General features: G+C 47.2%; 1 protein-coding gene across 1 annotated transcript in view; it reads left to right on the top strand.

Annotated features, from left to right (window-relative positions):
- Nucleotides 1-20,023, top strand: part of LOC309410740 (uncharacterized protein) — a gene marked incomplete at its 5' end in the record, with an annotated part of 44,892 nt that extends 24,869 nt beyond the window's left edge. The window contains 13 exon segments of the mRNA XM_082007186.1: nucleotides 1,836-2,029; nucleotides 4,328-4,455; nucleotides 4,661-4,830; nucleotides 5,676-5,831; nucleotides 6,287-6,588; nucleotides 7,848-8,007; nucleotides 8,783-9,100; nucleotides 9,532-9,657; nucleotides 9,914-10,034; nucleotides 11,778-11,932; nucleotides 13,709-16,243; nucleotides 17,017-17,172; nucleotides 17,595-20,023. Coding sequence (XP_081863312.1) covers nucleotides 1,836-2,029; nucleotides 4,328-4,455; nucleotides 4,661-4,830; nucleotides 5,676-5,831; nucleotides 6,287-6,588; nucleotides 7,848-8,007; nucleotides 8,783-9,100; nucleotides 9,532-9,657; nucleotides 9,914-10,034; nucleotides 11,778-11,932; nucleotides 13,709-16,243; nucleotides 17,017-17,172; nucleotides 17,595-17,816 — 4,743 coding nt within the window. The 3' untranslated portion in view covers nucleotides 17,817-20,023.
- Between the last annotated feature and the right edge of the window lie 7,555 nt (nucleotides 20,024-27,578).

The raw sequence follows: 27,578 nt of genomic DNA, 5'->3' as shown, positions 1-27,578 counted from the left end.
TGCATCCGTTGGATTCTGCAGTGGTTTTGTCCAGGAGACACATGGCAGTGCTGGAGGTCATGCTTTTACTGTCATGTTTACTTCTTCTTGGAAACGTCTTGATGGCTTGCAGAGCTTTTGATAAGCTGCAAAGAGACGATTGCATTGTCCATGAATCTGAGTGGGGCTACTACTCTCACATGTGGCCAAAGCAGCAAACTGTGTAGCTCTGAGTCCTTTTTCTGAGGTGAAAAGCAGGGCTGCATGTTCCTATTTATGTTTTTCATTGAGAAGTCTGCAACTTTCAAAACTCCATTTGTCTGAGCCTAGAGAGCGGGACAAAGCTGCAAGTCAGTGCCTGCTGTCATGTATTGCTAAGAGCGGCAGTGACATCCTGAAATTGTTGAAATGGTATTGTAAGACATACATGCAACTTTGTGGCTGGAAAGCTGCCTAGGGGAAAAGGACCTGGGGGTGCTGGTCGACAGCCAGCTGCGTATCGTCTGGCAGCGTGCCCAGGTGGCCAAGAAGGCCAACAGCATCCTGGCTTGTGTCAGAAACAGGTCCTGCCCAGCAGGACTAGGGCAGGCAGTGATCGTGCCCCTGTGCTTGGCAGTGGTGAGGCCCCACCTCAACTACTGTGTTCAGTTTTATGCCCCTTGCTCCAAGAAAGACACTGAGGTGCTGGAGCGTGTCCAGAGAAGGGCAACGAAGCTGGTGAGGGGTCTGGAGCACAAGTCTGATGAGGAGCAGCTGAGGGAACTGGGGATGTTTAGCCTGGAGAAGAGGAGGCTGAGGGGAGACCTTATCACTCTCTACAAGTACCTGAACGGGGGTTGTAGCGAGGTGGGTGTCAGTCTTGGCCATTATTAGGTGTGCGGTGGGACTCGATGATCTTAAAGGTCTTTCCCAACCGAAATGATTCTGTGATTCTATGGATTGTTAGAGTCTCTTTAGGCGTTGAGGAAGAAGAGGAGAAAGAGGTGATCACACAAGACTCTTCAGTCAGGACTAACTGATTTTGGTAGCCTGGAAGAAGAGCTTGGGAGAATCATGTCCCTGGAGGAGACTAGGGAGTTTGTCATCACGGAAATGTCAGTGTCACAATGTATGATCTTGGGTATTATGGGATAGCTTTGAGAGAATTGTTTGTTTCTGACGGTCTGTTCTCTGTTAGATAGCCTTAGTTTTGGAGTATGTGGTATGTTTGGCAAATACCCAGCAGCGGTGTTAGACTGAAGAAAAAAGCCCAAAAATTGTGGTTAATCTTCAAGCTGGAATACCAGCAAGGTATATTAGACAACTTGTTTGTGTAAGACAAGTAAACAGTGTTCTTGACATGAGCTACTGTGCCAACAGAGTCTACCATCTCTTTGGCCACATCAGCCAGACTTTAGACACCAAAGTAGGTGACACTTTGAGTATTTTCTTTTTCTAGAAGGTGAAACCATGTGTATTTTCACTTTCTCCCATGAGCAAAGATGCTTTTGCTCAAACCTTCCTGAAAATTTCCAGCACTACAATAGATCCTGGTAGAATGTCAGTTTGCAAGGTGGCAGTTCTGGAAAATGCAGAATTTGTGCATGAAAACACGTAGTGTGGGATACGTACGTTTGTCGTGAAGGAGCTGTGTGGTCCCCGGCACGCCAGCAGGGCCTTACGCATCTCTTCCAAGTTAACGGTGCCAGTGCCTTTTGGCAGCCCAGGGTATGAGCGCGGTATACAGCAGATGCTGTTAAGCTTTCAGCCCACGGTACAGGAGCTCTTTCTGCGGTAGCTGGTTCACCAGTGGCACTGGCTGGCTCTGCACAGAACTCCAGAGAAAGGGCTCTAACTGTATTTTGTCCCGCTTTCAGGTTTACCATCAGCAAGAGTTGGCAAGCAGTGGTCTGGAGCAGTTGCGCCAGGAGTCCTGTCGCCAAGGGCACGCGCTGGCCGAGGCATCCAAAGAGAAGGAATTGCTGGTGCATGAGAAGGCCGCCCTAGAGGTGCGACTGGCAGCCATGGAGCGGGACAACCAAGGCCTTTCAGAGCAGTTGGCGGAAACCAGGTAAAGGCAGGGAGGAGAGCCTAGGCAGGACGTTATTTAATGTCTGTAATTATAAAGGTAATCATTACACGAGGTTTTATTGCATCTTGCGTGCTTTTCAGATGTTTTCACCTTCCATGCACAGAAAATGGAAGACTCTCGAGCCAAAAGAAAAAAGAGTCTACCATGATTTGAGTGTTATTTTCTGACAGCTAAAGCTCCCCTGAGCCTTGGGCTCATGTTTCTGCCCCCTTGCACTTCACACAGGTGTGAAGTCCAAAGTAAGCCAACTTGGCTCTGCGTTGAGTAGCAATTAAACCATGCAGACATTTACTGAAACCTGAAGTTTCTCTCTAGTTTTGGTTTCTTGTTCTGTGCCTTTGAACATAGATCTTCCCTTAATAAGTAGCTTGGCATGGGATCTTCAGAATTCAAGGCTGTTGCGTACGGACATTGTGAGGAGGACACTGCCATTTAGGGTGAAGCTAGAGGCTGAAAATCTTGAGGGCCTTCTGTTTCTAAGCTAACTCCTGTCAAGTATGGTGCAGGACCTAGAGCTGGTTACAGCAGCAGCAGAGAAACCTCTTTTGAATTCTCACCAGTCTTTGGGGATTGTTGGCCATCACTGATGCCTGGGTCCTGGGCTCCTTACCACCTGCTGTTCAGAGACAGACGTTGTGGAGAAGTTATACAGGGAAGGAACAAGCTTCTGTGCTTCTGCTGTATCGGGTTTCTGAGATCACATGTGACAAGTTCTGCTTTTCCCTTCCACAAAGAAAAAGAGAAAAAGACTTGAGATGTTTGTCCTCCTCTTAGGTGTTTTTTAGAAGACTCCTGAACTTGCAGATCTGTACATTTGGTATTTGAGATTGATTGTCGTACTTCTTGACTTCTACACTTTACCACTCCAGAGTATGTTGTTAGCAAAGCTGATAAACGCCATTTTGACTCAGTGTGTTTCTTGAGAGCTGCTGCTTCTTTGGAGCTCCAGCTTCTCTTATTTGATCCAACTGAATTATGTTTGGTCAATTATTGGGCTGTTATTAAATTATTAAATGTTCAGCTCCTTTTTTTTTTTTTTTTCCGCCAAAGAGATAAATGCTATTTTTAAAAAGAGATCAGTTAGTTATGAAGAACCTTTGGCAATAGATAATGAAAAATCAGCAACTGTTCTTGCCAGATGCTGTTCTCAAGAGCCTTTTGTTGTCACAGTTTTGGAGTCCCATCTTTTCTGTTTTAGAGCCTGAGTTCTATTTATCCATGAAATGGGGCACATTTACTCTGGACTGCCCGAGATCGGCGTAATCAGAAATCTGTGCTTGTTCTCCTTCTTGGAGATCAATCCTCCATTGTCCATCAAAGCAGTGAAATCCTCCCGTTGAGGGTTTTACTGTTGTACCACTCGGGTGCCCCGTTGCCCTGAAGGACGTTACCCTGATGGCATCCCTGTACTAGTGAGGCGGTGCTGTGTATTGGAGGACGCTGGCACGCAGGGCGCTGTGTGAGGTCAGGGAGGTAACTGCAGCTCCTGGTTCCAGAATCCTGTGTATCTATGCACCAGCTGGTTGAAGTCTCTGGAGTAACAGTTTGCCTCTGCAGTACTACAGCTTCCTGTCTAAGGAGTGACAAGTCATTTGGGCTACTGCCTACTTAGTTAGCAACGTGGAAATAAAGGTAGCAAGTTTTTCTCTTGACCTTCCCAGCGTTTAAACGGAAGGATACCTGTCTCTCCTTTCAGATCGTTCTTGTTCAGATAAAATCTAGTTCTGATTTCTTACAAATGCTGCTACCAGCATGAGATTTTACTATATCACCTGATGTATTTCTTTGGCCCCTTTTAAATATAGGGAGTCTGGAAAACTACCTACCTATACCTATGCTATGAACAGCACTAAAAAGTCACGAGTCAGACAGGGTAATACTCTTCTGTTTTCTGTGCTGCTGCAGAGCAACCTGGAAGTGCTGATGAGATTAAGGGCTGCGAGCAGAGGCTGGGCTTTTGCTTGCCGGCACAGACGTTGTGGGCACAGCTACCCGCGTGTCCTAGATCGGACAACAGCAATTTAAGATTTGTCTACTGAGATCAAACTCGGCTGGGCTTTTTTGCGTTACGCTAGGTCGTAAGGAAAGCCCGGGCATTCCCTCGGAGGGGCCTGCATTGCTCTTGCAACGGTAGAAATGTGATGTCTGTATACACGTTTCCATGCAAGCCATTTTCCATCCTCAGGTGTAGGGACCTTGAACGACTTCCTACTGGCATAAGTCTGCGTGGATGTCAGGAGCAAGAAGCTCCTTTCTCTCCGTATTCACAACTTGCAGGTCTGTGAAGGAGACCCTGGTATCCAGCCTGTTTGAGGCTCAGCAGCACTTATTTCAGCTGGAGATCAGCAGGAGTCAGCTTGAAATCCAACTTCACGCAGTCAAGCAAGCCAAGGAGGTGATACAAGGTGAGAGCCTCATGTGCCTTGTTTCTGGTGGTGCCCTGCCCTAGGGAAGGTGGTATAAAAATGGCTCTGTGTCCGCAGTGCTTCTGAGGAGTGAAGGAGCTGGAGGCAGATCCCTCCTAGACCGAAATTCAAATGGCGTAAGGTCAGTAAAGTCAGAAGCGCTGCTTGTGTAGACTCTGAATCTTGCTGTTTGCCGTGTTTGCAGGGGAAGTGCAGTGCCTTCGATATGAGCTGGAAGCAGAGCGATCTCTCATGAAGCAGGAACGGGAAAACATGGCGCAGCAGCTCTTGCGGACAGAACAGCAGTGTGACAGTACCCTCCAGCTTCGGGAGGCTGATCATGAAGCGGAAATAAACAAGCTCCTGCAAGACCTGGTAGGAAACAATATGCTTCTGAATTCTTGACGCAAGCCTTGTGGGCTGGCTTCAGGAGAAGAACAGCCTGAGCATGTGAAAGGGCAGCAATCATCTGTCACAGGCCACACGTTGCTAGGCCAGGCAGCAGAGCCAATGGCTCGCACTTGAAGGCCCGTGAAGACCCACGGGGCTATGGTGGGAGAGTATATGCAGCCACAGGTTCTGTGTGGGCGTAAGACGAGTTCAACAGAAGATTGGGTGGTCTCCACCCAAAGCGTGGCAGCTTACGGAACAGGCCCCTGGTTCCTGGTACTTCAGTTCGTGGCCTGTGTTGTGACTAGGGCATCAGGGTACTGGTCTCTTTCTCACCCTGCAGTCCACCTGCACCTTGTCATTGATGAAAAGGCAGGTGAGCTTTGAAAATAGAGACTCTGAGAATAGAGAGAAATCATGAGAAGAGAGGTGCTAGGAAACAGGCAGCCATCAAAGAGGGGAAGGAGACATCCCCTTTTCTTTGTGGTTGGACTCAATGGTCTTAAAGGTGTTTTCCAACCTAAATGATTCTATGGTTCTTCTCTGTGCTGAGCCTCCCTTTAAGTTCCTTGATGGGACATGATTTATGGATGGCAGAGAGCCACTGCTGTGCACTGTTGAGGTGGGGGTTTGTGGGAGGGATGAAGCTTTGCTTTTTTTTTGCGGAGCTTGTCTGGGAGTTCATCTTGAAGCCTTTTCCTCCACTCCTCAGGCAAGCAGAAGCAGAGCGGGGCAGAAAAGCAGAAAGAAGTGGCTGAGTGAATGTGATTCTGAGACAGGAAGAGGAGAGAGGTGACCCTGATGGCATGTCCCAGTAACTTGCTCTCCATTTGTGTTTACAGAACATCACAGAAAAGCTGCAAGCAGAGCTGGACAAAACTCGGAGAGAGATCAAGGCAGTGGAGAAGAGGCACAATGAGGAAATCCAAACCACCAAAGAGGAAATTAATACTGTTCTGCAGGAGAGGGATGCTCTACGAAACCAGGTGACTGGAACAGCAATAGATGACTCCAGTCATCAAACAGGTGGTCTCTCCCCTTCTTGCCTTTCCATTGCAGAGCAGCAGGCTGATGGGGTAGTCCCTCCGACTGCCACCTTACTGTGGTCTCCATCTCAGCTGGTCTGAAGGAGACTTACTGGTCAGCTGAATTGCAGCTGCTGCCCTGGACAGATGGGTTAGTCCCTCTGCCTGTTTGCCAGCGATCATCAGAATGGATTTCTGCTGGCCAGTTACTGCTAGCCATGTTTCGTGAGGTGGTTTTTCAGATGAACGTGGTGACCCACGTGGATTTTTCAACAAGTCGGCTGTATCCACTGTGAATCTAGTACTGTCGTGACAGGGTGAAATTTAAAGTTGTTCTGTCCCTTTCCTCACAGTGTGTGATATGTCTGGCAGTGACAAGCTGTAGTCTTTGACTGCTTTGTTCTGTTTTGCTTGAGGTGGAAGAGTTGACGTCTCAGTTAGCAGCCTCCAAAGAGTCCCAGCAAGTGATTGGCCGCAAAGCTCAGCAAGATCTGAGTGAGGCACAGGAACTGTCAAGGCAGAAGGTGCTGGAGGTTGTGCACCTCCAGAAGATCCTGGAGGAGAAGAGGAGTCAATGGGAGGAGGCAGAACATCAGAATGAGGAGCTGCAAGCGTGTCTGCAGTCCTTGCAGGAGGAAAGGAGTCGATGGGAAGAAGCGGAGCACTGCAACAGAGAATTTCAGGCTTTGCTGAAGGTCCTTGAGAGTGAAAAAGCCAGGTAAACAAAAGCCAGTGAGAGTCTCCCTTCTGTTTGATGGCTTGATGCCATTTCCAGATCTTTGCATATACAAGCGGCTCTGGCAGCATTTCCTAAAAAGCAGACTTCTGAACTACCCATGCAGAGATGTTTCATTCTCTTGATGCTGTGTTTCATTTTCTTCTAATCCTTCAGTTACTGTTTTTCTGAAGACGGTGGCTTTTGGAGTAGTCCTTTCCTTCAAAGGCGGTGTTCTTTTGTTAGGTCGGCACATTAATACTGATAAACGAGACTTTCAGGGGGTTCAAACCTGAAATGCACCGAAGGAGGCAGGTGGAGCTGCAGTACAGTGAGCTGGATTGATCCATCAGCTCCTCCTCGGGTCCAGTAAACTTGAAGCATTTGGGATCTGTATCGGTCTTCCAGCCCGATACCTCTGGTTGGGAGAAGCCATCTTAAAACCATGGTTTTGAACTAAGCCAGATTCCCCTCTGAGACACCCAAGAAAGAAGAATGTTTCTGATTGCCATCTGTTTCCTCGCTCCTCAGAAAATCCCCACAGGTGTCTGGAGAGGCTCGAGCAGGGTCCCTGCCAGCCTCAGCAGCTGCAGATAGGACTGACTGTCCAAGGAGTGCACGAAAGAAGAGAAAGGGTAGGCAGGCTACTTCCCCTGGTAAAGTCCTGCCAGTCTTCAGCACATGTCTTCCCTGAAGAAGAGAAATAAAAGGCAGTGCAGTCTTGCTTCCCCTGCGAGGGATCCTGCGTCTTCTAGACGGATCTGAGCATTTCCTCCAAGCCTCCATTACCACGGCTGGTGTCAGCCGTCATTTCTCTAGCTGAAAGTGATATGGGTGCTGGCAAAACTCCCCAAGGATCACCTTGCTGTCAGTTGCTGCTCTTCCTATCAGGACATACAAGCTAGGGGGAGAAAATGTCTCTGCATTATTGACAAAACGTCTCCCTTGGCATCTCATTAGTCAGAAGAAAAACTTTCCTCTTCCCTGATGTCTTCATTTCAGGACTTGGTTGTGTTTCTATTCACATTCCCATCTCCAGAAAGATCGGGTATGTAGGCAGTAATTCCCCTTTCTTCTGTGGAAGCAAGCGTAGTGGGCACATGCTTGGGTGTGGCTGCCAACCTGGCTTAGGACTGAAGCAGCAGCCCGGATGTTTAGACAAACCTCAGCAGACAAAGCACTTTTCCCCTTGGTGGTGGAAGTCCTAAGAGTTTATTAAACGTTATGCCACGTAGTAATGAGTTGCATGCTTTGTCTGGCAGGCTGACCTTGTCTCTGGAAGAGAAGGAACTGAGCCTCAGAACCCTGGAAGAAAACAACCTTGCCCAGCAAAACGAGGTGTCTCAGCTTCTTTCTGCTGTTCACCAGGCCCAGAAGCTGCATTCAGACCACAGAAGGGAAATACAAGAGCTCAACAACCAGGTGAGCTAGGCACTAGCATCTTCTTCTCCAGGGACATAGAATCCCACCTTCAGGTTGTAGGCCCCAGCTTGTTTCCCCTCCCAACAACGTACACACCTGCTGTACTCTGCCCAGGGACTTTGCACATGGAGGTCAAGGCTGGATCTGCGATGTTCTGCCTGTGCTTTCCCCTATTCTCTCATGGTTCACGGCATTAAATCTCTGAGGAGAAACGGAAGGCTCCTTTGGAGCTTCTCAGTACCTCTGTTACAAACGTCGTCCCCAGATGGCGTTTCTGCCTTCGACGGGCACTGAGCAGTCTGGTGAAACAGAAGTGGTTATGGCAGTCTGTGGAAGTCACTTCCATCTCAGCCGGTTCCTCGGGCATTTTGGAGATGCCCCATGAAGGATGCTGATTGTCTCCCTTTCACTTCTACTCCTGAGCATCCCTGGCAGCCCCTCTCTCCATGTGGGGATGCTTGATCTGCCACCTCACCTGCCAGCCACCCGCTCTCACACTCACCCCGCCCACAGAGCTTCGTTTCTGAGGTTGGAAAGCACGAAAGCCTGACAGTTTGATCGTTCCTTTGGGGATGGGGAAACCGCCTTCGGGCCCCTCAGCCTCCGGATACCTGTTTCTAGCTTATTTTGCTCAGTTTGAATCCTTGGCTTTGTGCCTTCTGTTTCCAGTGGTTGATTTGCTTGAGGTGATTTCTCCTTCATTGCTTCCTCTAGTTCCCGCTCCGCTGCCTCAGGAGCAGCGGTGTCCCTGAGGCTCTGTGCGTCTGTGTTCTAGATACAGTCACTGCAGGCGGTAGTGCTGGAGAAGGAGGCTGACCTGGCAGCTCAAGAGAAGCAGCTGCTGCAGGATCTGGAGGAGTCCCGAGCCGGCGAACGTTGCCTGAGGGAGACTCTGCGCACGCTGGAGGCTGAGACGTCTGAACTGCGCTTGAGGCTTCGTAGCACAGAGAACAGAGCAGAGGCATTGGCCGCGGAGCGTCAGCAGGCTGACAGCGCCCGCTGTGAAGCGCGATCCCAGCTGGAGCAACTGCACTTGGTTCTCCACCACACGATCTGTGACAGCAGAGACTTGGTCGCTTGGAGCTCAGGCAAGTGTGGCAGACTGGCTGAGCAAGTCCATAGAGCACGTACAGGAGAGCAGATGGAGGGAGGGGTGGTTCGCTGTAATCCCGATGTGGTAGCCTCATCCTTTCCACTTCGGCTGCCTCAAGCCTCGGGAAGTCTTGAAAGCCTGTCATCGCTGCAGAGAGGCAAGTCCATGTTTGTACATGGAGAAATGACCAGCATGAAAACGAAAGAGGGCCCAAGTCATGCCAAGTCAGAGGGCACGTGCCTTCTTCCTTGGGGCAGCGCTGTCTTTAGCGGTCGTCCAAATAACGCTAGCCTGTGACACACGTCTTGCTGTAATGTGAGCTCTCGGACGACGTCAAAGGCACCGCCACCTTCTCCTGTGTAGAAAGGTGGCCTTGTTGGTTGGAGGCCCTTCAGTTAAAGCTTGAAACAGAATGGCTTCTTTCTTCAGAACAGGGACATGTGTGGGGCCAAACTGTTTCTCAGGCCAGGGACCCCCCTGCAGAGCTGACAGTGGACAGAGTGGCAGCAGCCCTACAAGACCTGCGTCAGCACCTGAAGCAGACTCAGCAAGATCTGGTAACGTGTGTCTGGTGCAGCCAGAGATCCCGTCCCTCGGCGGGACAGAACCGACGAGCAGAGTGCCCAAGCCAGAATGGGGGTAAATTCTTGTAGGGCAGGTTGGCTTGCTGCCGTGGGGAGTAAGGAGAATGATGATAACAGCTACCATTACTGTCCAACACCCCCTCCTGCCTTGGCTACTTCTGCCTTAGCGTTTGCACCTCTTTGTCTCCTGCCAGCAGTGAGGTGATGCTTCTCTTCTCTCCTCTTCCAGAATGATGCGAGGAAGAAGATAGAGGACTTGGAGCTGGAGCTGAGCAAGAGGCAAGCTGAGAGGGACCATTTCAGCGCCCACAATCAAGAGCTGCAGAAACAGTTGGCTCAAAGCCAGGAAGGTACAGCTTCTCCTTTCCAACCCACTGACCCCGTCCTGTCTCACCAGCGGGGTTCTCTGATACCAGGCGGAGGGAAAGTGCAGTGCCCAGAGATGGGAAAAGGAGTAAAACAACAAGCAAGAGACTTCTCGGTAGAACTACTAGTGGAAGCTTTTGAGAGAGAAGGATCCAGTGGCTGGCAGTGCATCTCGCTGTGCTACCGGTGACACATGTGCAGAGGTGGTGCCTTCGGGTCACGGGTCACTGCTAGGTAGGGGTAGCTTGATGCCTCACAGCATCCGTCTCCATATGCTCTGTAACAGCACCAACCTGCAAAAAGGCTTGTCTTTAGTGACTTCCTTTTCCTCTTACGTGGCAGATTCACCGAGCGTTAGTTCAGTGTTAAGTTCCTGCGTTATTGCATCCTTTCTTCCGCTGCTTTTCCTCGTTCCCCGGTGCCTCGTGCTTCTGCATCCTTCTTACCTGTTTTCTTGCTGATACTGATTTGGTGTCTGAGCTTAGAGCCATAGCAAACACAGGTTCTGACTTCCCTAGCCACTTCTTACTTACGCCTTTGCTAACGTGTTCACGTTGGGTTTATCTACAAACTGTTTTTCACATGTAGCTAGTCACCTCTTCCTCTAATCTGCAGGCCATCCCAGAGCCTCCAGGGCTATTGGCCTCTCTACATCATAGCTGGACAGGCATCCCTGCTCCTTCCTCTGTCATTGTTTTCCCACTCTCCCCATCAGAAAAGCTTTTTCATCTCATCGCCTTGTTTTCCGTGTCTCAGACTGCAGGAACAGGGAAGGGTGGGCATTGCTCATTGCCTCTGCCACAGGCTGTCGCCTGCTCATGTCCTGCCTTTACGTGCTCAGCATTTCTTCATGTTCCCGCTCTGAGATGGCACTGCTGGTCATTTTTCAGACTCTTTACAGGAGAGATTGTCTCAGACCTTAGATCATCCCTTTTTCTGGAACAGCCGTAGTTTTACCACATGTGTTACATATGATAAGAGCTTCTGTACTTTAAATTCTGCCATTGGATGGATCCTGCTTGGCCCACGCCTCAGTTCTTTTCCTCTTTAGTTCCTGTCTATCAGTTTGGTCTATTGGCTTAGTTTTAGTTCCTGTCTATCTGTAGTCCTCCTTGCTTCAGGTCTCGGTCCTGGTGTGATGCTCAGTTGTTCTGGCCTTGCTGTTGTCCTAGTATCACTGGGATACTTCCTTTCTTCTTTTTTCTGCCCATGCACAACGTACTCCCCAGCGTCCTTTTGGACAAGTAGCAAAGTGCATCTTCAAGCACAACACTGACATCTGTTCTTTTCTCTAACGTCTCTTAAGTCTTCCTGGTCAATTAGCTGTGTTATAGTCAGTCTTTGCTTTTGCTGCTGCTTCCTTTTCCTTTCGCGCACTAGATCTGGCTCTCACCTGCTGTCTGTGTCCTTGCTTCGTGGACGTTGGTTCAACCTGCTTCTGACACTGTGGGTGATGTGCTGCCATGCCCTTAGCCCCGGCCTTTCAACAAGCAGAAGAGCAAACACATTTTCATATTCTTCTGAACCTTGCCACATTCCATTCTTCTTTTTTTTCTCTGCCTGGAAGTTTCCTGTACTCATGTCTACTTTGAAAGCCCGTGTGGGCTTAGTCCTGGAAAACACAGACAGGCAGAGAAAAAATGATGTTTTCTCGATAGGGTGCAAATCAGGGTTTGGTTTTGCTTCGCTTTTCACCTTCTCCTTCTCCTTCCCCTTTGCTGCTGCAGAGACACAGATGGCAGAACGCAAGAAGAACTCTCTACAAGCTGCCTTGCAGGAAGAGGCCACTGCTCTAAAGGAGGAGGCTGTGACTCTGCATCAAGAGGTGGCATCTTTGGCAAGGAAACTGGAGAGCACCGAGAAGCAAAGGAAGGATGTCCTGGTGAGGCTGGCAGATGCCGTGAAGCGCCATTCCTTACACTTTTTTTTTGCCTTCTGTTACTAATTCTGAGGAGCAACTTTTTCCGTTGGAGAGCTGATTTTGGGTGGTGGTGTACAGGTTCAGTCCAGATGTGAGAAGATGCAGAGTAGTTTCCCTCATTTTCCCCTTCCTTCCACTCCTCCTTCCTTGTTTCCCAGGCTTTTGCTTTCCTGCCAGGCCGTGTAGCTGCATTAGCAGGGTCATCGCCTTGGGTAAGAGAAGACAGTCCAGAAAGGAGAGATTGCTAAGATGACCAATGTCACAGACTATGTGGAGAGACCACAGACCACTACAAGAGCAGAAGAATACTGCTTAGACCAGTGGTGTTTTTTCTGGTTTAACATTTCCAGTTGCGTTCTTGTGAATAAGTAGGAAAAGATGCCATAGTCATAGAAAACTCAGTTATGATTTGGGGTGTTTATTTTCCTCAGTTCTGAAGATTTCTACGCTTGAAGCTTAAGTCAAGGTAATTTCCAAACTTGTTGCTTACCTTGCTTACTTACTTACCTTGCATGGTTTGGCAATTATTGGTGTCCAAATCCATATGTAGATTTCTCAATGTCTGGATCAGGAAAACAGGGGGAGAAGACAAAGCTGGATAATAACAGAAAGTTGTTCAACATTGCCCGTCTGAGCACAGACAGCGGGGAGAAAACAGAGGCATTTGGGAAATGAAAGTGCTGATCCAGCTAAATATGCATGTCTGCAAGGGGAAAACTAGTCCTGATTTCAGCCACAGAAACGCAGAGTGATAGACTGTGATCTGACCATTACTCTTTCAAGAGAGGACAGTGGGGTTCTAGAGGATGGTACCATGAAAATTCTGCACAGTAGAAGTCCAAAACCAAAAAAAAAGGTGAATGAGGTATTCTCTCTTCCCATCCTAATAGAGAGAACTTCATCATGCCACTGCCTAAATGATGCTTAGTCTGGACTTCAAATCCTGGCTGCAGTTCTGGCAGCTCCTGCCCAGAAGAACACACTAGAGCCAGAAGAGCTTCCGAGAGGGGCAAAAAGAAAGATGGGGCTGGCTGAAGAAGCTGGGCAAGACGCAACCTAAAGAGTGGTGCAGGAAAGGGCTCCACCGTCCTGAGAGGCAGGGAGAGAGGGGGCAGCGGTCGTTCACTCTCTTCTCCGGGAGATGAACAAGAGCCACCTGATGAAGGTAGTGAGAGCCTCTGCTGCAGGCAGAGGACAGGAGGTGGTGTACTTACAGCAGAGCAGACCTGTTGAACGCCTTGGCAAAGGGTGCTGCAAATACAGCAGGTCTGCATGGCCTCAGGAGGAGGCTGCGAAAGTTCTCACAAGCTGGAACGTGCTGGGCTTGGGGAGGTATCATGTCAGTCTACCCCACCCTGAGGCTTTCTTCCCAGTGTATGCGCTTATAGGCAGGAGAGTAGCTCAGACATTTGAGCCAGTGCAGCTGTTCTTACATGACCAATATTTTCCCACTTCTCCATTTCACAATGACTCCAAAAATCAGCTGTGGACAGAGTTTGGTAAACACAGTGCACTTCCCAAATCTTCGTTGAGAGACAGCAGAACATTTACATCGAGCAGGGAAACCAACTGAATAGCTGCTAATTTCTAGTAAAAGCTCAAACTTCAGTGCTTGACTGCCACTGGAGCTGGAGTTCAACTCTTGTAGGAAAAACAAACGTCTAGATATATTTTAGACCTATATATATTTTTCTGTATATATATATGAAAATAGATATTTTCCTCCCTGTTTTGCAGCATGAACGGGAGAGGCTTCAAGCAGTTGGAGAAAAACTGGTATGGAAGATAAAACTTCTTCAGGAATCAGTCACAGGCTCTGAAACCCAAGCAAATACAGCAAGAGATTATATGAATCACTCCCGGGAACATGAACTCCAAACTACATTGTCTATCTTAAAAATTGAAAATGAGGACCTGAGAATGCGGTGGGAGAAAATCCAGATGCTACAGAAAGACGCAGCAGAGGTGAAAGCTTTGCAGGATACTCTCACTCACATGACTGCCCTCCTGTCAGAGAGGGAGGGAGAATTGAAGTTATACCAGGAACAGATGAGAATGCTGGAAAAGCAGAAAGAAATGCATAAAACTGCTCTTGATCAGGTTATTAAGGACATAGCAGAGGAAAAAGAGAAGACAGAATCCCAGCAAGAACACATACAGGAGCTGGAGAAGCAGCATGAAAAACAAAGGACTGCTGTCAGCAAGATGAGCCAAGAGCTGGAGGAGAGAGACCGGAAGATCAGATCCCAGCAAGAAAAGATACAGGAGCTGGAGAAGCAGCTGGAATTGCAGAGGGCTGCTGTCAGCAAGATGAGCAAAGAGCTGGAGGGGAGAGACCAGGAGATCAGATCCCAGGAGGGGAAAATAATGATTCTAGAGCAACGCGGTACATCACAAGTGAGAAATCTGCTTGCGGATCTTGATCATATGAAAGGAAACTTGAAGGAGAAAAACTTAGAGCTTATGTCTCTGACTCAGCAGATGCAGGAACTGGAAAAGGAGAGAGAACAGGTAAAATCTCTGCACGCAAGCCTTGAACACCTGAAGGCACTTCTGAAGGACAGAGAGAGTGAGTGTGATTCTCAAAGGGATCAGTTAAGTCTCTTGCAGCGGTACAAGGAACAGCAAGAGGGACACCTGCAAGAGCTTCGTGGTAAAGTAGAGAAGATGACACTTTCTTTATCTGAAAAAGAGCGAGAGCTTGAGTCACAACAAAAGCAAATCCAGGAAGCTGAAGAAGTCATGGGAATGCAGTTAAGGACTGTCCGTGACCAACTGGAGCAGACCTCAGCAACCTTAAAAGAAAAGGACAGACTCCTAGACATGCACAAGCAGCAAACAAGGAGCTATGAGGAAAAAACAGAAGAACAGATTAATATCTTACACAGAGACTTAGAATACACTAAGGCAATACTGCAAGACAAGGATTTAATGATTGAGTCTCAGAGGGAAGTGATTGAGGCCTTCCAAAAACAAGAACAAGACTCTGAACAGCAGAAGGAAATTCTGCAGCATCTTCAAGTGGCACTACAGGAGCAAGGACAAGAAATCTTATGCCTTAGAAAGCAATGTGAGGCACGCAAGGAAAAGGAGGAAGAGCATGCAGCTGAGCAAAACACATCTCAAACACATCTTCAAGCACCAAAACTGACTCTGAAAGACAGCGAAAAAAAGATAGAGGTTCTGGAGGAGACTATCTCTAGGCTTCAACAGCAAAAGGAGGAGGCAGTGCTGCAGACTAAAGCCATCCTGCACAAACTAGAACATGCTGAATCGTTTCTAGAAGCTAGAGATCAAGAGATAGTGTCTTTGCAAGAGCATGTCCGGGCCCTTCAGGAGCAGAAGGAGTTGGAAGGCAAGCAGGCCAAGAGTCTAGAGCAGGATCTAGACAAAATGAGCCAAATAGTGAAGAAGAACCATTTGGAGTTCCTCAGGCAGACAGAGCAAATGAACATGTTGCAGCTTCATGAAGAAAGCGTGAAAGAAGCACTAGCATCCTGCCAGAAGCAAGTGAATCTGCTTGAGGAAGTGGTGAGGAAGAGAGATGAAGACAATGCAACTCTTCTGCAAAAACTGGAGCTCCAAGAAGAAGACCTGGAGGCCTTGCAGAATCTCCAGCTTAGGCGAACCAAGAAGAACGAAGAGCTTAGACAGCACGGAGAGCAAGAGAAGCTCCTGGAAGAAGGCTTGCCTGAGAGGGAAGGAGAGACCAAGGCTCAAGGTGAGCTACAAGAGTTAGAAGAGGAAATAAGAGGTCTTCGGGAAGACCTCCAGCACGTTCAGCAGACTCTGACAAAGAAGGATGAAGAGATCAAGCGCCAGAGAGACAGAGTCAGGTATTTAGAGAAGACTCTGACAGGGAGAGAACGAGAGCTTAGGAGGCAGAGTGAACTCGTGAAAAAACTGGCATCAGCTTTGCGATGGAACGGTGAAGGGGAGACCCTACAGAAACAAATCCAGAAACTCCAGAAATGGGAGGAAGAGGAAGCCGAGAAGAGGAAAGTTCTCCAGGAGAGAGACCATCTCCTGAAAAGGCAGAAGGAGCTAAGCCGACAACTGGAAGATGAGAGGAGAGCAAAGGGGGAAGAATTGGAGCGTGTGGTTGCTATTTTGAAGCAGACTGAAAGCGGAGAAATCGAATGGAAAGAGAAGGCACAAGCACTGACTCTTGCCCTCACCAAGAGTGAAATGGCCAATGGGACTCTGAGGCAAGAAGTAGCCATCCTGCAGAGTATGGTTTCGGAGAGGGACAAGGACCGGTTTCATCTTCAGGTAGGCACTGTGATTGATCATCAGTCACCTAAAATGTCTAGAAGGGATTCTAAAGATGTTTCCCATAAAAACATGGGAATATATGTTTCCCATAAAGATATGACCTGCTTGGCCAAAGAAACCAGGATTGCAGCCAGCAGGCTTGCCTGTCTGTGTAGCTGCGGCCAGAGACCGTTCACATGCTCGAATGTGTTCTGTTGAGTCCAGAAGTACTCAAAGAACTACAGAGCTTGCTGTGAAAACTCAGTCAAGTCCAAAGGTTGGGGGTGGGTAATTCCCATCTCCTGTCTAGGCAAGTTTAGCCGGCGTGTCATGGTTAGGATTGGGCATGGAAAGGAAAGGGCACAGCGGACCAAACTAATGCGCTAAACTTGGTAGAATTTTATAGCGATGTCTGAACAGCAGCTACACTGCCGGTGCTTAGAGGATGCTTTCAGAGGTGCAGATTTCTGAGGTGCAGCTTTTCCACTGTATTAAATAGAATGGAATTTGTAGCGTTGCCTGATCAGGGTAAAAGCTTCACTGCACACTCAGGATGTCCGTGTGCCACAGTCCAAAAAGCACGAAGGCAAATTTGTGCGCATTTCTCCAAGTTGATGTGGAGGAGGGCCCCTAGGAAGAACGTGTGTTGTTTTGGCCTGTGGACCAGGAGGAGAAGAAGGGACTTGGCACTGTCCATTCCCGAGTCCGCTCACTCTCCCTGGCGTGTTGATCCTGGCCCTCCTAACCTTTATGTGGCACCAGCTCCCATAATCTCCTCTCTGGACACCCAGCAGGCTGTTGCAGAAGGGGAGCAGCTACCGTGGCTCTCGGAGAAGGGACTCCTGTTGCAGCGGCTGGAATGTCTGCAGCGAGCAGTTGCGAGGCTGGCACATGAGAAGACGGAGCTGCAGCAGTTCAATGCTGAGCTCAGGAGGACTCTTGAGCAGGTAAAATAGGCTTTCGCCGCCTCTGCAAAGCCTCGCGGTCCTCTGGAGCACAACACATTTCCACAGGCAGCGCTTTGGAGTCCTCTGCTTGTTTCCTTCCCTCTCCCACTTCCCCCTGTGGACACACACTTTTGTACTTTCCCTCTCTTCTGGCACCCCATTGCCCTCACAAATGCACATTCACTCCGGTACCACCCTTCTCGCCCACACACCCATTTGACTCTCGTGTGTGTCAGGAACTGTTTCCTCTTGCTCTTTCTCTTTGCACAGTCTACATCGAGCGCCTTCTGCCCGTAACGTTCTCTGGTGCAATGAACAGTCTCTGAGCAGACATCTCCTTGCCATGGCGTGATGTCCAGAGGTCCTTTTGCTCCTTGTTCGGTGGCAGGTTTCTGTGACCCTTTCTCCTCTGCAACGTGCAGGTGGAACGTGAACGGAGGAGACTGAAGAGAGTTTATGGTGGTCGGTCGCTGCCAGATGCCCGTGGATTTTCTCTCTCGGAGTCTGACCAGCACAAGATGCCTGCTTCTAGGGAGGTGAGGACAGAATCTGACTTGGTGGGAGGAGGCTGTGGCCACAAGGAGGAACAATGGCAACTCCCAGTGGCAGCAGCCCCCCAGTACAGACCTAATAACGGAAGTTGAATATATTCAACCGTGCCCCGACCAAACTGGAGACTAAAAAGAAACGCTTGCATTTTCTTCACAGGAGGAGTCTCCTGCTCACTGCAGTCGATTATCTGAGCTACAGAACCAGGTGAGGAGTAGGAGAGCTCTCGCCAAAAACCACTGTGGCTGTCCTGATGGGCACAGCTTTGCATTGTGCTTCAGGCCGAGTTTTGTCTGGCTGTCAGGAAGGGGCCACCCCAGTCACTGTCAGTTAGACACATCTGTTGGCCCTGGCCAAACAACATCATTCACCTAGGTCTAGTCTCTGACTCGCCTCAAGGTCAGGCAGGGTTGGAGGAAAGTCAGAAAACTGGAACTTGCCTGAAAATAGAGAATATTCCATGGATGTTCCCCTTGAGTCTTACTCATCTTGTTGACTGCTTCCATTTTCCCTTGACTCCGTTAACAGTGGAGCTTGCATCGTATCAGATCTGCAGGGACCTGAGGGAGTGCCAGCACTTGTAGCCTTCAGGCGATTGTTGGTCTCATACTGCTGTGCCGTGCTAATCGTGTCTTGTGGTTTAGCCCCAGCCAGCAATTAAGCAGCACGCAGTTGATCGCTCACCCCCCGCCCAGGTGGGATGGGAGAGAGACTCGGGGAAAAAAACCTCATGGGTTGAGACAAACACAGTTTAACAGGACAGCAAAAGAAAAGGAAACAACAAGGATAACAATAATAACATTAGTGATAAAGGAATATACAAGAACTGGTGATGCGCGGTGCAACAATTGCTCACTACCCGGTGATCCATAGCCCATCCCTGAGCAGCAATTCCCACCCCCCCACCCCGACAGCTCCAGTTTATACGCTGGGCATGACGTTATCTGGTGGGGAATATCCCTTTGGCCAGGTTGGGTCAGCTGTCCTGGCTGTGCCCCCTCCCAGCTCCTTGTGCACCTCCCTGCTGGCAGAGCCCGGGGAGCTGAAAAGTTCTTGACTGAGTAGAAACACTACAACTACTTAGCAACAACCAAAAACGTCAGTGCGTTATCAACATTATTCTCATACCAAATCCAAAGCACAGCACTATACCAGCTGTCAGGAAGAAAAACGAAAGAAAAATCCCAGCCAAAACCAGGACATCGTGATCCCAGTATCGGACCGAGTCAGAGACCTAAGCTCTTTTTATCGGTGTAAGAATGTACATTCCAGCTACTGAACCCTACTGCATCCTCTGACAGTGGTGCTGGCAGCAGCAGCAGCAGTCGCCAGACTGCGCTTCCGTGTACTTTTATGGGTCTGGTGCACCCCGGTCTCCCTGAGGCGGTGAATCTTCACAGGCGCTCAGGGCAAAATGCATATTTATGTCAGTCAAGTATGCATGTCCTTACTCATGAACCAGCCAAAAGGGAAAGCACAGGAGAAGTCGTATCTTTTCTAGATACAACAGGGGTTAAACTTTATCAGTTCTCAAGTCTTCCAGGTAGGTATGCTAGAAATGTGAATAGGGCTGGCTGGCTGGCTAAAAATTGAATTAATGCAGCAGAGCCTGACCTTGCTCTTCAGTTATCTAAAGACAGATAAACACCCTCCCTCCATTTCCAAATCATGTTTCCTTCTGAGCCTGGTCTTAAGAGAAAGCAAAAGGAATGCAAAACTGTATTTAATGAGTGTGCAGAACAACTTTCATCGAGGTTGGGTACGTGTGTATAAATACAGAACCAACATCAAAAGAACATGAAACCAAAGGTTACATACGAGCATTGAAAAACATCCACACCAATAGTAAGTGAAGTGAAATAATCCCCCTGGGATTTAACATTCATGCAAGCAGAAACAAAACAAACTAAAAAGGACAAAATAACTTTTTTCTTACAAGCGGGCAAGCTTTTTATTTAAGAAAACAATTTTAGTTTTTCAGCATTTCCAGTGTTTCTTGTTCCTTCAGACACGTGAATATTGCATAAAGACAGGGAGGAGAACTTGTGTTAAAACAAGCAAAATGCCCAACACTTACTTTGCAGAGAAAAAAGATGATCATCATCAGGAGACGGTCAGAGGTCCTCAGGGCATAAAGATTACCATGGTATAAGGATATTAAGAAATAATTCTGGGGTCACATAAGGTTTGGGTAACGCACTTTTTTCTGAGAAAGTCGGAGATGTTAGGGGCTTGATTTTTTATGAAAAACGCTCAGAACATTTAGAATGCCAAACAGAAGTGAAATGTGGTTTGAATCTGTTTCAGCAGCTGTTACCCAATGATGAGATGACAGTGCACTTACATCTCTTAAGAGCATGAGATTCATAGGCTACCTGTTTCAAAACACTGATTCGTGTTAGTCTATAGACATGTCTGCGTTAAAACAGACATATATACCATACTGTGTCAATAAATAACTCGGAATATCCCAATGTGGTTGTAACTAATAAAACCTGACATACAGTAACTCTGAAGAAAGACCTTCATGAGGTTTACCCACTCACACAGTATTTAAAAGTGAAAAAAACTGGAGAGCAATTGCTGGTAATCTGATTTTGGTGGCTCCTCATTAGCTTTCTCCTCATTGGCAAAGTAATTGAATTTAGCTAATGTTAGCAAACTTGTATGTAACTTCAGTCTTTTTTTTCCTAGTCTAAACAGGACCTCTGTCGTAATGGAAGGATTTCTGCCAAGCCAAAGACAGAGAATCAAGGCTCATAGATCTGAGAAATGGGATCAACTCCGCTGGGCGAGGGCACTCCCTGCCTTTTACCTATATTCCTCTCAGATTCTGCTGGCGCCGTCAAACCTCTCCTTATGATGAGTATTAGAATCTATAAAGCATTATTTCAGGCAAATGATTTCTGGGGACAAAATGCGAGTAAGTGAGAACAAAAACACTGGCAAGGAGAGAGAACTGAAGGGTACACTGAAGGGTAGGGCTGCAATTCAGAAGGACCTTGACGGGCTGGAGAAATGGGCTGGACTAAGAGGAGCCAGGAATCCTTCCTCTCAACCACCTGTCTTAAGCCTACAAAAGCCCCCTCCTCGCCCAGTGGAGGGATAGACTGTCAGAGTTACAGCACCCAGCACTCTCTAACATGTTATCTTTCCTTCCTGGTTTTTGCTGGGAACAAAAACACTATTAACGACTTGCCCTTGGTTGTGCAAATGAGAGGTTTTGTTGCAATTATCTTAATGGTCATTTTAATCCTAATTCTTTACATTCTTTTTCCTGGCACTGCTGACTTCCTGTTTGGTCAGCAGACTGCTTTTATGTTTTTGTAATAAAGGCATTCTTTAACTCTTGTTTCCAGAGCTGATGTGAATATACAAACCACTTACTTACTAAAAGGACAATCAATTAGAGGACTGACCCTGAAGAAGTGGTCAGTGAAACCTTACTAGAAGTCCTCTTCCCAGGTAGAGGGCAGACCCACAGTCCTTTCCATTAGCCAACAGTGCTCCTTCTCCCATCAAGCAATTCAGTGATCTGTTTTACACATCAGACTCTAAAAAGTTCTTGAGAAATCTCAAGAACAGTTGAGACAAAGGTCACACTCTGTCTTTGTCTTGAGCACAGCTGCTTCCTGTTTGGCTATTCTGAGGTTTGAACAACCTGTCCTTTCAGGGCAGAATCAGCAGCTTCAACTCCTGATAATGAGATATTTTCTGTCTTGCTGAAAGTTTAAATTCTACATGAGTCTCCACAGAATGAATTCAGTAAAGAAGAAAAGGGAGAGTGGAAGGAAAGTTTACTCATTGCAAACAAAATCCAAACCTATAGTTTGCAATTGTTAAAAGCCAAAAAAAGAGTGGTGGTGAAAAAAGATGCTGGGAACTGAGTTTTAAAGATAGGTGGGTGGTGGAGAATGCTTTTTTTTTTTAGTAAGGGTTGATTTCAAAGTCACTGACAGAAATAGACTGTCAGACCTGCTGCTGACATTTACAGCTGATGTCAGACATTGACTGTAAATTTAGGCAAAAGGTATATTGGGGGGTGAGGAACCAGAACAAAAGGAGAAGGAGAGAAGGGAAAGGGAACACCGTCCCCAGAGAGCAGCCAAGAAGAGCAGCAACTAGATTTTCAAGAGTGTCCTCTCACAGGCATCCCCTCTGCTATGGCAGGGGGTTCCCAACACTTCTCCTATATAATAACTGCACGCTTCTCCTCAGGATCTTCTCAAATGTCCTATTAGCCACTACTCTTACAGTCATAATCAGGGTATGCCTTTCTCAGGGGGAGGTGTGGCTTGCTGATTAGCTAGAAGAGGAGCCCTGGGGAGAACGCAGGTCACCAAGGCATTAGGACATGCTCCCTGCTCTAACTCCTGGACTTTACTTCCACTAAAGGCTGATAAACACAGGTGTCCAGGTTTGCAGGCACCCTACCCTTCTCTTTCCACTGAACACTTCATCTACAGTCTGCAGAAGCAACCAAAACATCCAGGACATAAGGAACCTCCTCCCTGCAAGCTAGAGGAGGACCCAGGTGTTTAGGACTTCTTCAAACCCCCACTTTCCTCTTACCGATGGGAGGACAAAGGCATGCAGGGTCAAAGCACCCTCCTCCTACTCTAACTTCAAGGTTCCCACCCAGCTGGCAGGAGGATCCAGAGCCCAGGGCACAGGCTCCCACAGAGGAATCCTGTGATGGACCCTGTGAAGGACCCCAGCTTCCATGCTCCATGAGGAGCCACAGCCTTGATGCCTGTCCTGCTTATAGAGTCCTGGTGCCACTGGGGCAGAAGTCCCCACTGGATGGCAGCACTCTTCCTCTTCCTGGCTGGAGCCACCCCTCATTCCTATGGTCCCCAGAAGCTCACAGACACACTTCCCACTGATGTCATGCCTGGCCTCAGCTCCTTCTTGCACCCTATGCTCACCACAGAAGATAACTGCAGATAAGAGACAGAAGCCATGTATTCAGTCTTCCCAGTCTTGAAGGCACATGAGCCTCCACCTTCTACAACTGGTCAAGGGTCAGGGCACCTGACAGTGACGTGCGGAAAACAGACTCCACAATCTATAAGATTGTAAAGTAGGTATGTTTATTCAGCGCTGGGCAGCACGGGGGGTAGTCCCACCAAAAACCGTGCGTGCCCAACGCGGCACTTACTTCAAATATATACAGCAAAGTGTTGCATATACATAAAGTTTAGCAATATACCTATACATATGCATGATCTATCCCCGCTTCGTATTAAAATGAGTTCTCCTGCCATCTGCGCTTGCGTGTTGCCTCCTGGTGGTGGTCGTCGGGGGTCGTGGGGATGAAGGCCGGTGGTTCCTCTTCATCACCGCTAGTAACCTTTTGACTTTGCGCAGGCTCCGTTGTTTTTTGGTTTCTATCCAAACTGCAGAGTCAGTTTTAGCTAGTTTCTTGAGGTAAGTTCTTAATTCTTATCAGGGACCGTCCTTGTGAGGAGCCACAAATCTTCTTTCCTCTTTTCAGTTTATCAGGACCTGTCTTTGGGAGGAACTACAGTTCTCCTGCTTTAACAATAGCTAACAAGATTTCAAGCTTCATCTACTAATTAACTGCTAAGACTCCCTTAACCCCTTCTCTCAGTCCCCCCTTTTTAGAAAAGTTAGTAAATTCTTTTACTAGATTTATTTCTGATACTATTTCTAATACAATGTTTCTTTATCTAACATTTTCAAAGTACTTGTTAGATTCCAATTTGCGTCGTAATTGGTTTTTCTTCCATTCACTGTAAGAGTCTCCTGTGTTCTGAAAACACCAGAGACCACATCGAACTGTAATACAGAGAGTTATAACCAAAGAGATAATCGCAATTATCAGAACAAATAATTGTCTTAACCAAGTCAAGTTTGGGAGCCAAGAAGTCAACTTATTCCAAAGATCAGAGAAACCCAGTGAAGTGTCATCTAGTGTTACTAGGTGTAATATTTTTGACTGTTTCCAAATTTGGTTGATGTCTGCGGCAATTCTTTTACTCTGATCAATATAAGAACAACAACTACTATTAATCACTGCACACGTTCCTCCCTGATTAGCAAATAAAATACCTAAAGCCATCCTATTCTGTGCCGCAAACAGTCGCAAACTCTCTATTTCTTTTTGCTGAGACAACAGGGCATCTCCTGTTGCATTTAAAGACAACTCCATTGTTGCTGATATGTTTAGGATAGCTTTTTCAAGTTCGCTTACTCCTAACCAAGGGAGGAACCATCGAGCGAAACTGTGAAAACTAGTAGGTCTATCTATCAATGGGTTATTCCGTTTTACTCGTACCCAGGGGCTCCTCAGGACTCCTGAAGGTACCTCAGTTTGATTAACGATCCTATATTGTGTTGTGAGATACCCAAGAGTACAGGTCCCTTGCCAAGCTCTGGGTAATATCTTTTGTGCACGTCCATCTCCACATAACCACCAAGTCCCTTGAGGGGTTGGACATATAGGTACTGGGCTTGCCGCGTTACTCCTTCTTTGGGCAGTTATATTAAGATAGATTCCATTCAAAGTCACCTGTAGGTCGTCATTAACCAGGTTACTTAAGGTTCCGATTGATTCCTGTTCTGTAAATCAATGATAGTACCGTTTATGGTGCTCAAATTAAAGCTTCCAAATTGAGGGGCCCTAATACATGCTTCGGAGCTCTTGTTCTTACATCTCTCAAAAAATATTCCTCCCTCCAGGACCTGAAGTTCAAATTTAGGTCCTCTTTCTCTAATTGTCACCTTAGTTTGACACTCTAGTTTGGATGTGTTTCCTGACTTCCACATGTCCACCTCAGTGACTTCATTAATTATAGACCAATTAGAAGACATGACTCCAAAAGTGGGTATCTCCATCTGACCTCTGGGAAGAGCTATGCACACCCAACAGCTAGACAAGTTCATGTTATCTACTATTGATTTAGTCATTTGTACATACATATTTTGGTCCCATGTACACACAGCTTTTGCCCATAGTCCCATTATACAAACGATCAGGGTTCGTCTTTTCGTTGGAGGCGTAATTTCAAAGGTCCAGCTAATGTTGACTTCCATGGTAGCCGAGGAGCTTTCTTGACTCTGGTATGATGAATCCAAGCGTTTTGTTCTTTAATTTTAATTGCTGTAAAAGAGGTAAGGAGGACTTGGAAAGGTCCTTTCTACTGTGGCTCCAGAGTCTTTTCTGCAAGAGATTTTACATATACGTAGTCTCCTGGTTGTATATTATGTACAGGTCCATCCAAACCTCTCCCCCTAGTCCCAATTACGTGTTTTCTAATATTATTGAGTTGTTTTCCTAGGGCAACCATGTAAGAGGTCATGACTTCGTTTCCAGCTTGTATGGATATTCCTCTCTGTATTCCATATGGTTGTCCATACAAGATTTCAAATGGGCTCAGTCCCTCCTTCGCCCTTGGCCTAGTTCGTATACGCAAGAGGGCTAAAGGAAGAGACTGAGGCCAGGCTAGATTTGCTTCCTGTCCTAGTTTCACAATCTGTTGCTTGATGAGGTGGTTCATTTTTTCTACTTGGCCACTTGACTGGGGGCGGTATGGGGTATGAAGTTGCCAATCTATGCCTAAATGGTGGCTAACTTGTTGTACTATTTTTGAAACAAAATGTGGTCCCCTATCAGAGGACATTATCATTGGGACCCCAAAACGTGGTATTATCTCTTGTATTAATGCTTTAACTACTTCTCGAGCCTTAGCGGTTCTAGTTGGAAATGCTTCTGGCCAACCTGAAAAGGTATCAGTTAATACCAATAAATATCGATACCCCCCTTTTCTTGGAAGTTCTGTAAAATCAATCTGCCATTGTTGCCCAGGCCCATTGCCTTTCCCAATTTGGCCCATTTCTAGCCTGGGAATATTCTTGGGATTAATCTGGAGGCAAAGATCACATTGCTGAGTAACCTGTCTCACCGTAGTATATAAATTTCTGGCCACAATTTCTCTAATTAAATGTTTATATAGAGCCTCTATTCCGCAATGCCTCTTCCTGTGTTCCTCTCTTACCAAATGCCATATTAGGCAAGAGGGAATAACTAGTTTTCCTTGTGGGGTATAAGCCCACCCCTCTTCATTGTATAATCCTTCCAGATCTGTAATAAGTTTTTGATCTTCCTTGGTATATTTTGGCTTACCTTCTAAAGAGATTCACCTGTCGGGGACTAAAGCTCCTTCTGTTTTTACCTCTGCTTTGGCTACCTGTTTTGCCTCTCTATCTGCCAGTTCATTTCCTCTTTCCAATTCTGAGCTTACTTTCTGGTGTGCCTTAATATGCATAATCGCCACTTTCTCAGGAAGTTGGATTGCTTCCAACAGTCTCAAAATTTCTTCTGCATGCTTAATATTTTTCCCTTGAGAGCTCAATAACCCTCTTTCTTTCCAAATTGCTCCATGCGCATGTACAACTCCAAAAGCATATCTTGAATCTGTATAGATATTCACAACTTTGCCTCGGGCCAACTCCAAGGCACGGGTCAGAGCAATTATTTCTGCCTTTTGTGCAGAAGTATTTATGGGTAAAGGTCTTGACTCTATTATTTCTTGACTAGTGGTAATGGCATATCCCGCGTGTCTTTTACCACTTAGGACATAGCTGCTTCCATCTGTGAACCAGTTTTCTCCGCTTTCCGTAGGGCTGTCTTTCAGATCTGGGCGGCTTGCATACGTTGCTTCAATAGTCTCCAAGCAGTCATGATGCACTGGTTCCCCCGTGTTTCCACTGAGGAAAGAGGCTGGGTTGACAATGTTAGTAACTACGATCTCCACATCATCCTGTTCTACCAGTATAGCTTGATATCTCAGGAATCTTTGTGGGGAAAGCCAATGCCCACCCTTCGCTTCCAACACTGCGGATACGGTGTGAGACACTAAGACGGTCATTTTCTGGCCCAGAGTAAATTTTCGGGCTTCTTGTATATTCAATATTACAGCTGCAACTGCTCGCAGGCATCCAGGCCAACCTTTCGCAGTTGCTTCTAACTGTTTGGAAAAGAATGCAACCGCTCGTCGATAGGGGCCCAGATCTTGTGCTAATACTCCCAGAGCGATTCCTTGTTTCTCGTAGGAAAAAAGGAAAAACGGTTTACTCACGTCTGGGAGCCCTAGGGCCGGAGCCGACATCAGAGCTTTCTTTAGTAGCTCAAAGGCTCGTGCGGTCTCCTTGTTCCATTCAAGGTGTTTCTGTTCAGTGGTTGTTAATGCATACAATGGTTTAACAAGAAGTCCATAGTTTTATATCCACAGTCTTCACCACCCAGTCATTCCCAGGAAAGTTCGTAATTCTTTTACTGTCTGAGGTCTCGGGGTTTGGCATATTGCTTCTTTGCGGGCTTGTCCCAAAGTTCTCTGTCCCGCACTAATTTCGTAGCCCAAATAGATCACTTTCTGCTGTATTACTTGGGCCTTCTTCTTAGATACCCGATACCCTTGAAGCCCCAAAAAATTTAGTAGACTCACCATCCAGGTCATACAATCGTCCTCTGTTTTGGTGGCGATCAGGATATCATCTACATATTGTAACAGTTTCCCTTTTTCAGACGGGATTTCCCAAGATTCCAGGTCTTTTGCGAGCTGGTTGCCAAAGATGGTAGGACTGTTTTTAAATCCTTGTGGCAACACCGTCCAAGTGAGCTGAGTTTTGCGACCAGTTTTGGGGTTTTCCCATTCGAATGCAAATAATTTTTGGCTGGCTTTATGGAGAGGGAGGCAAAAGAAGGCATCCTTTAGATCTAAAACAGTAAACCAAGTTAGCTCGGGTGTCAATACAGTCAACAGGGTATATGGATTCGCCACTACGGGGTAAAGGTCCTCAGTTATTTTATTTACAGCCCGTAGATCCTGGAC

This window comes from Phaethon aethereus (genome assembly GCF_964289735.1).
Source record: "Phaethon aethereus genome assembly, chromosome: 16".
Classification (NCBI taxonomy): Eukaryota; Metazoa; Chordata; class Aves; order Phaethontiformes; family Phaethontidae; genus Phaethon; species Phaethon aethereus.
Note: the sequence above shows the minus strand (reverse complement) of the source record. Positions and strands in the feature narration are given on the sequence as shown.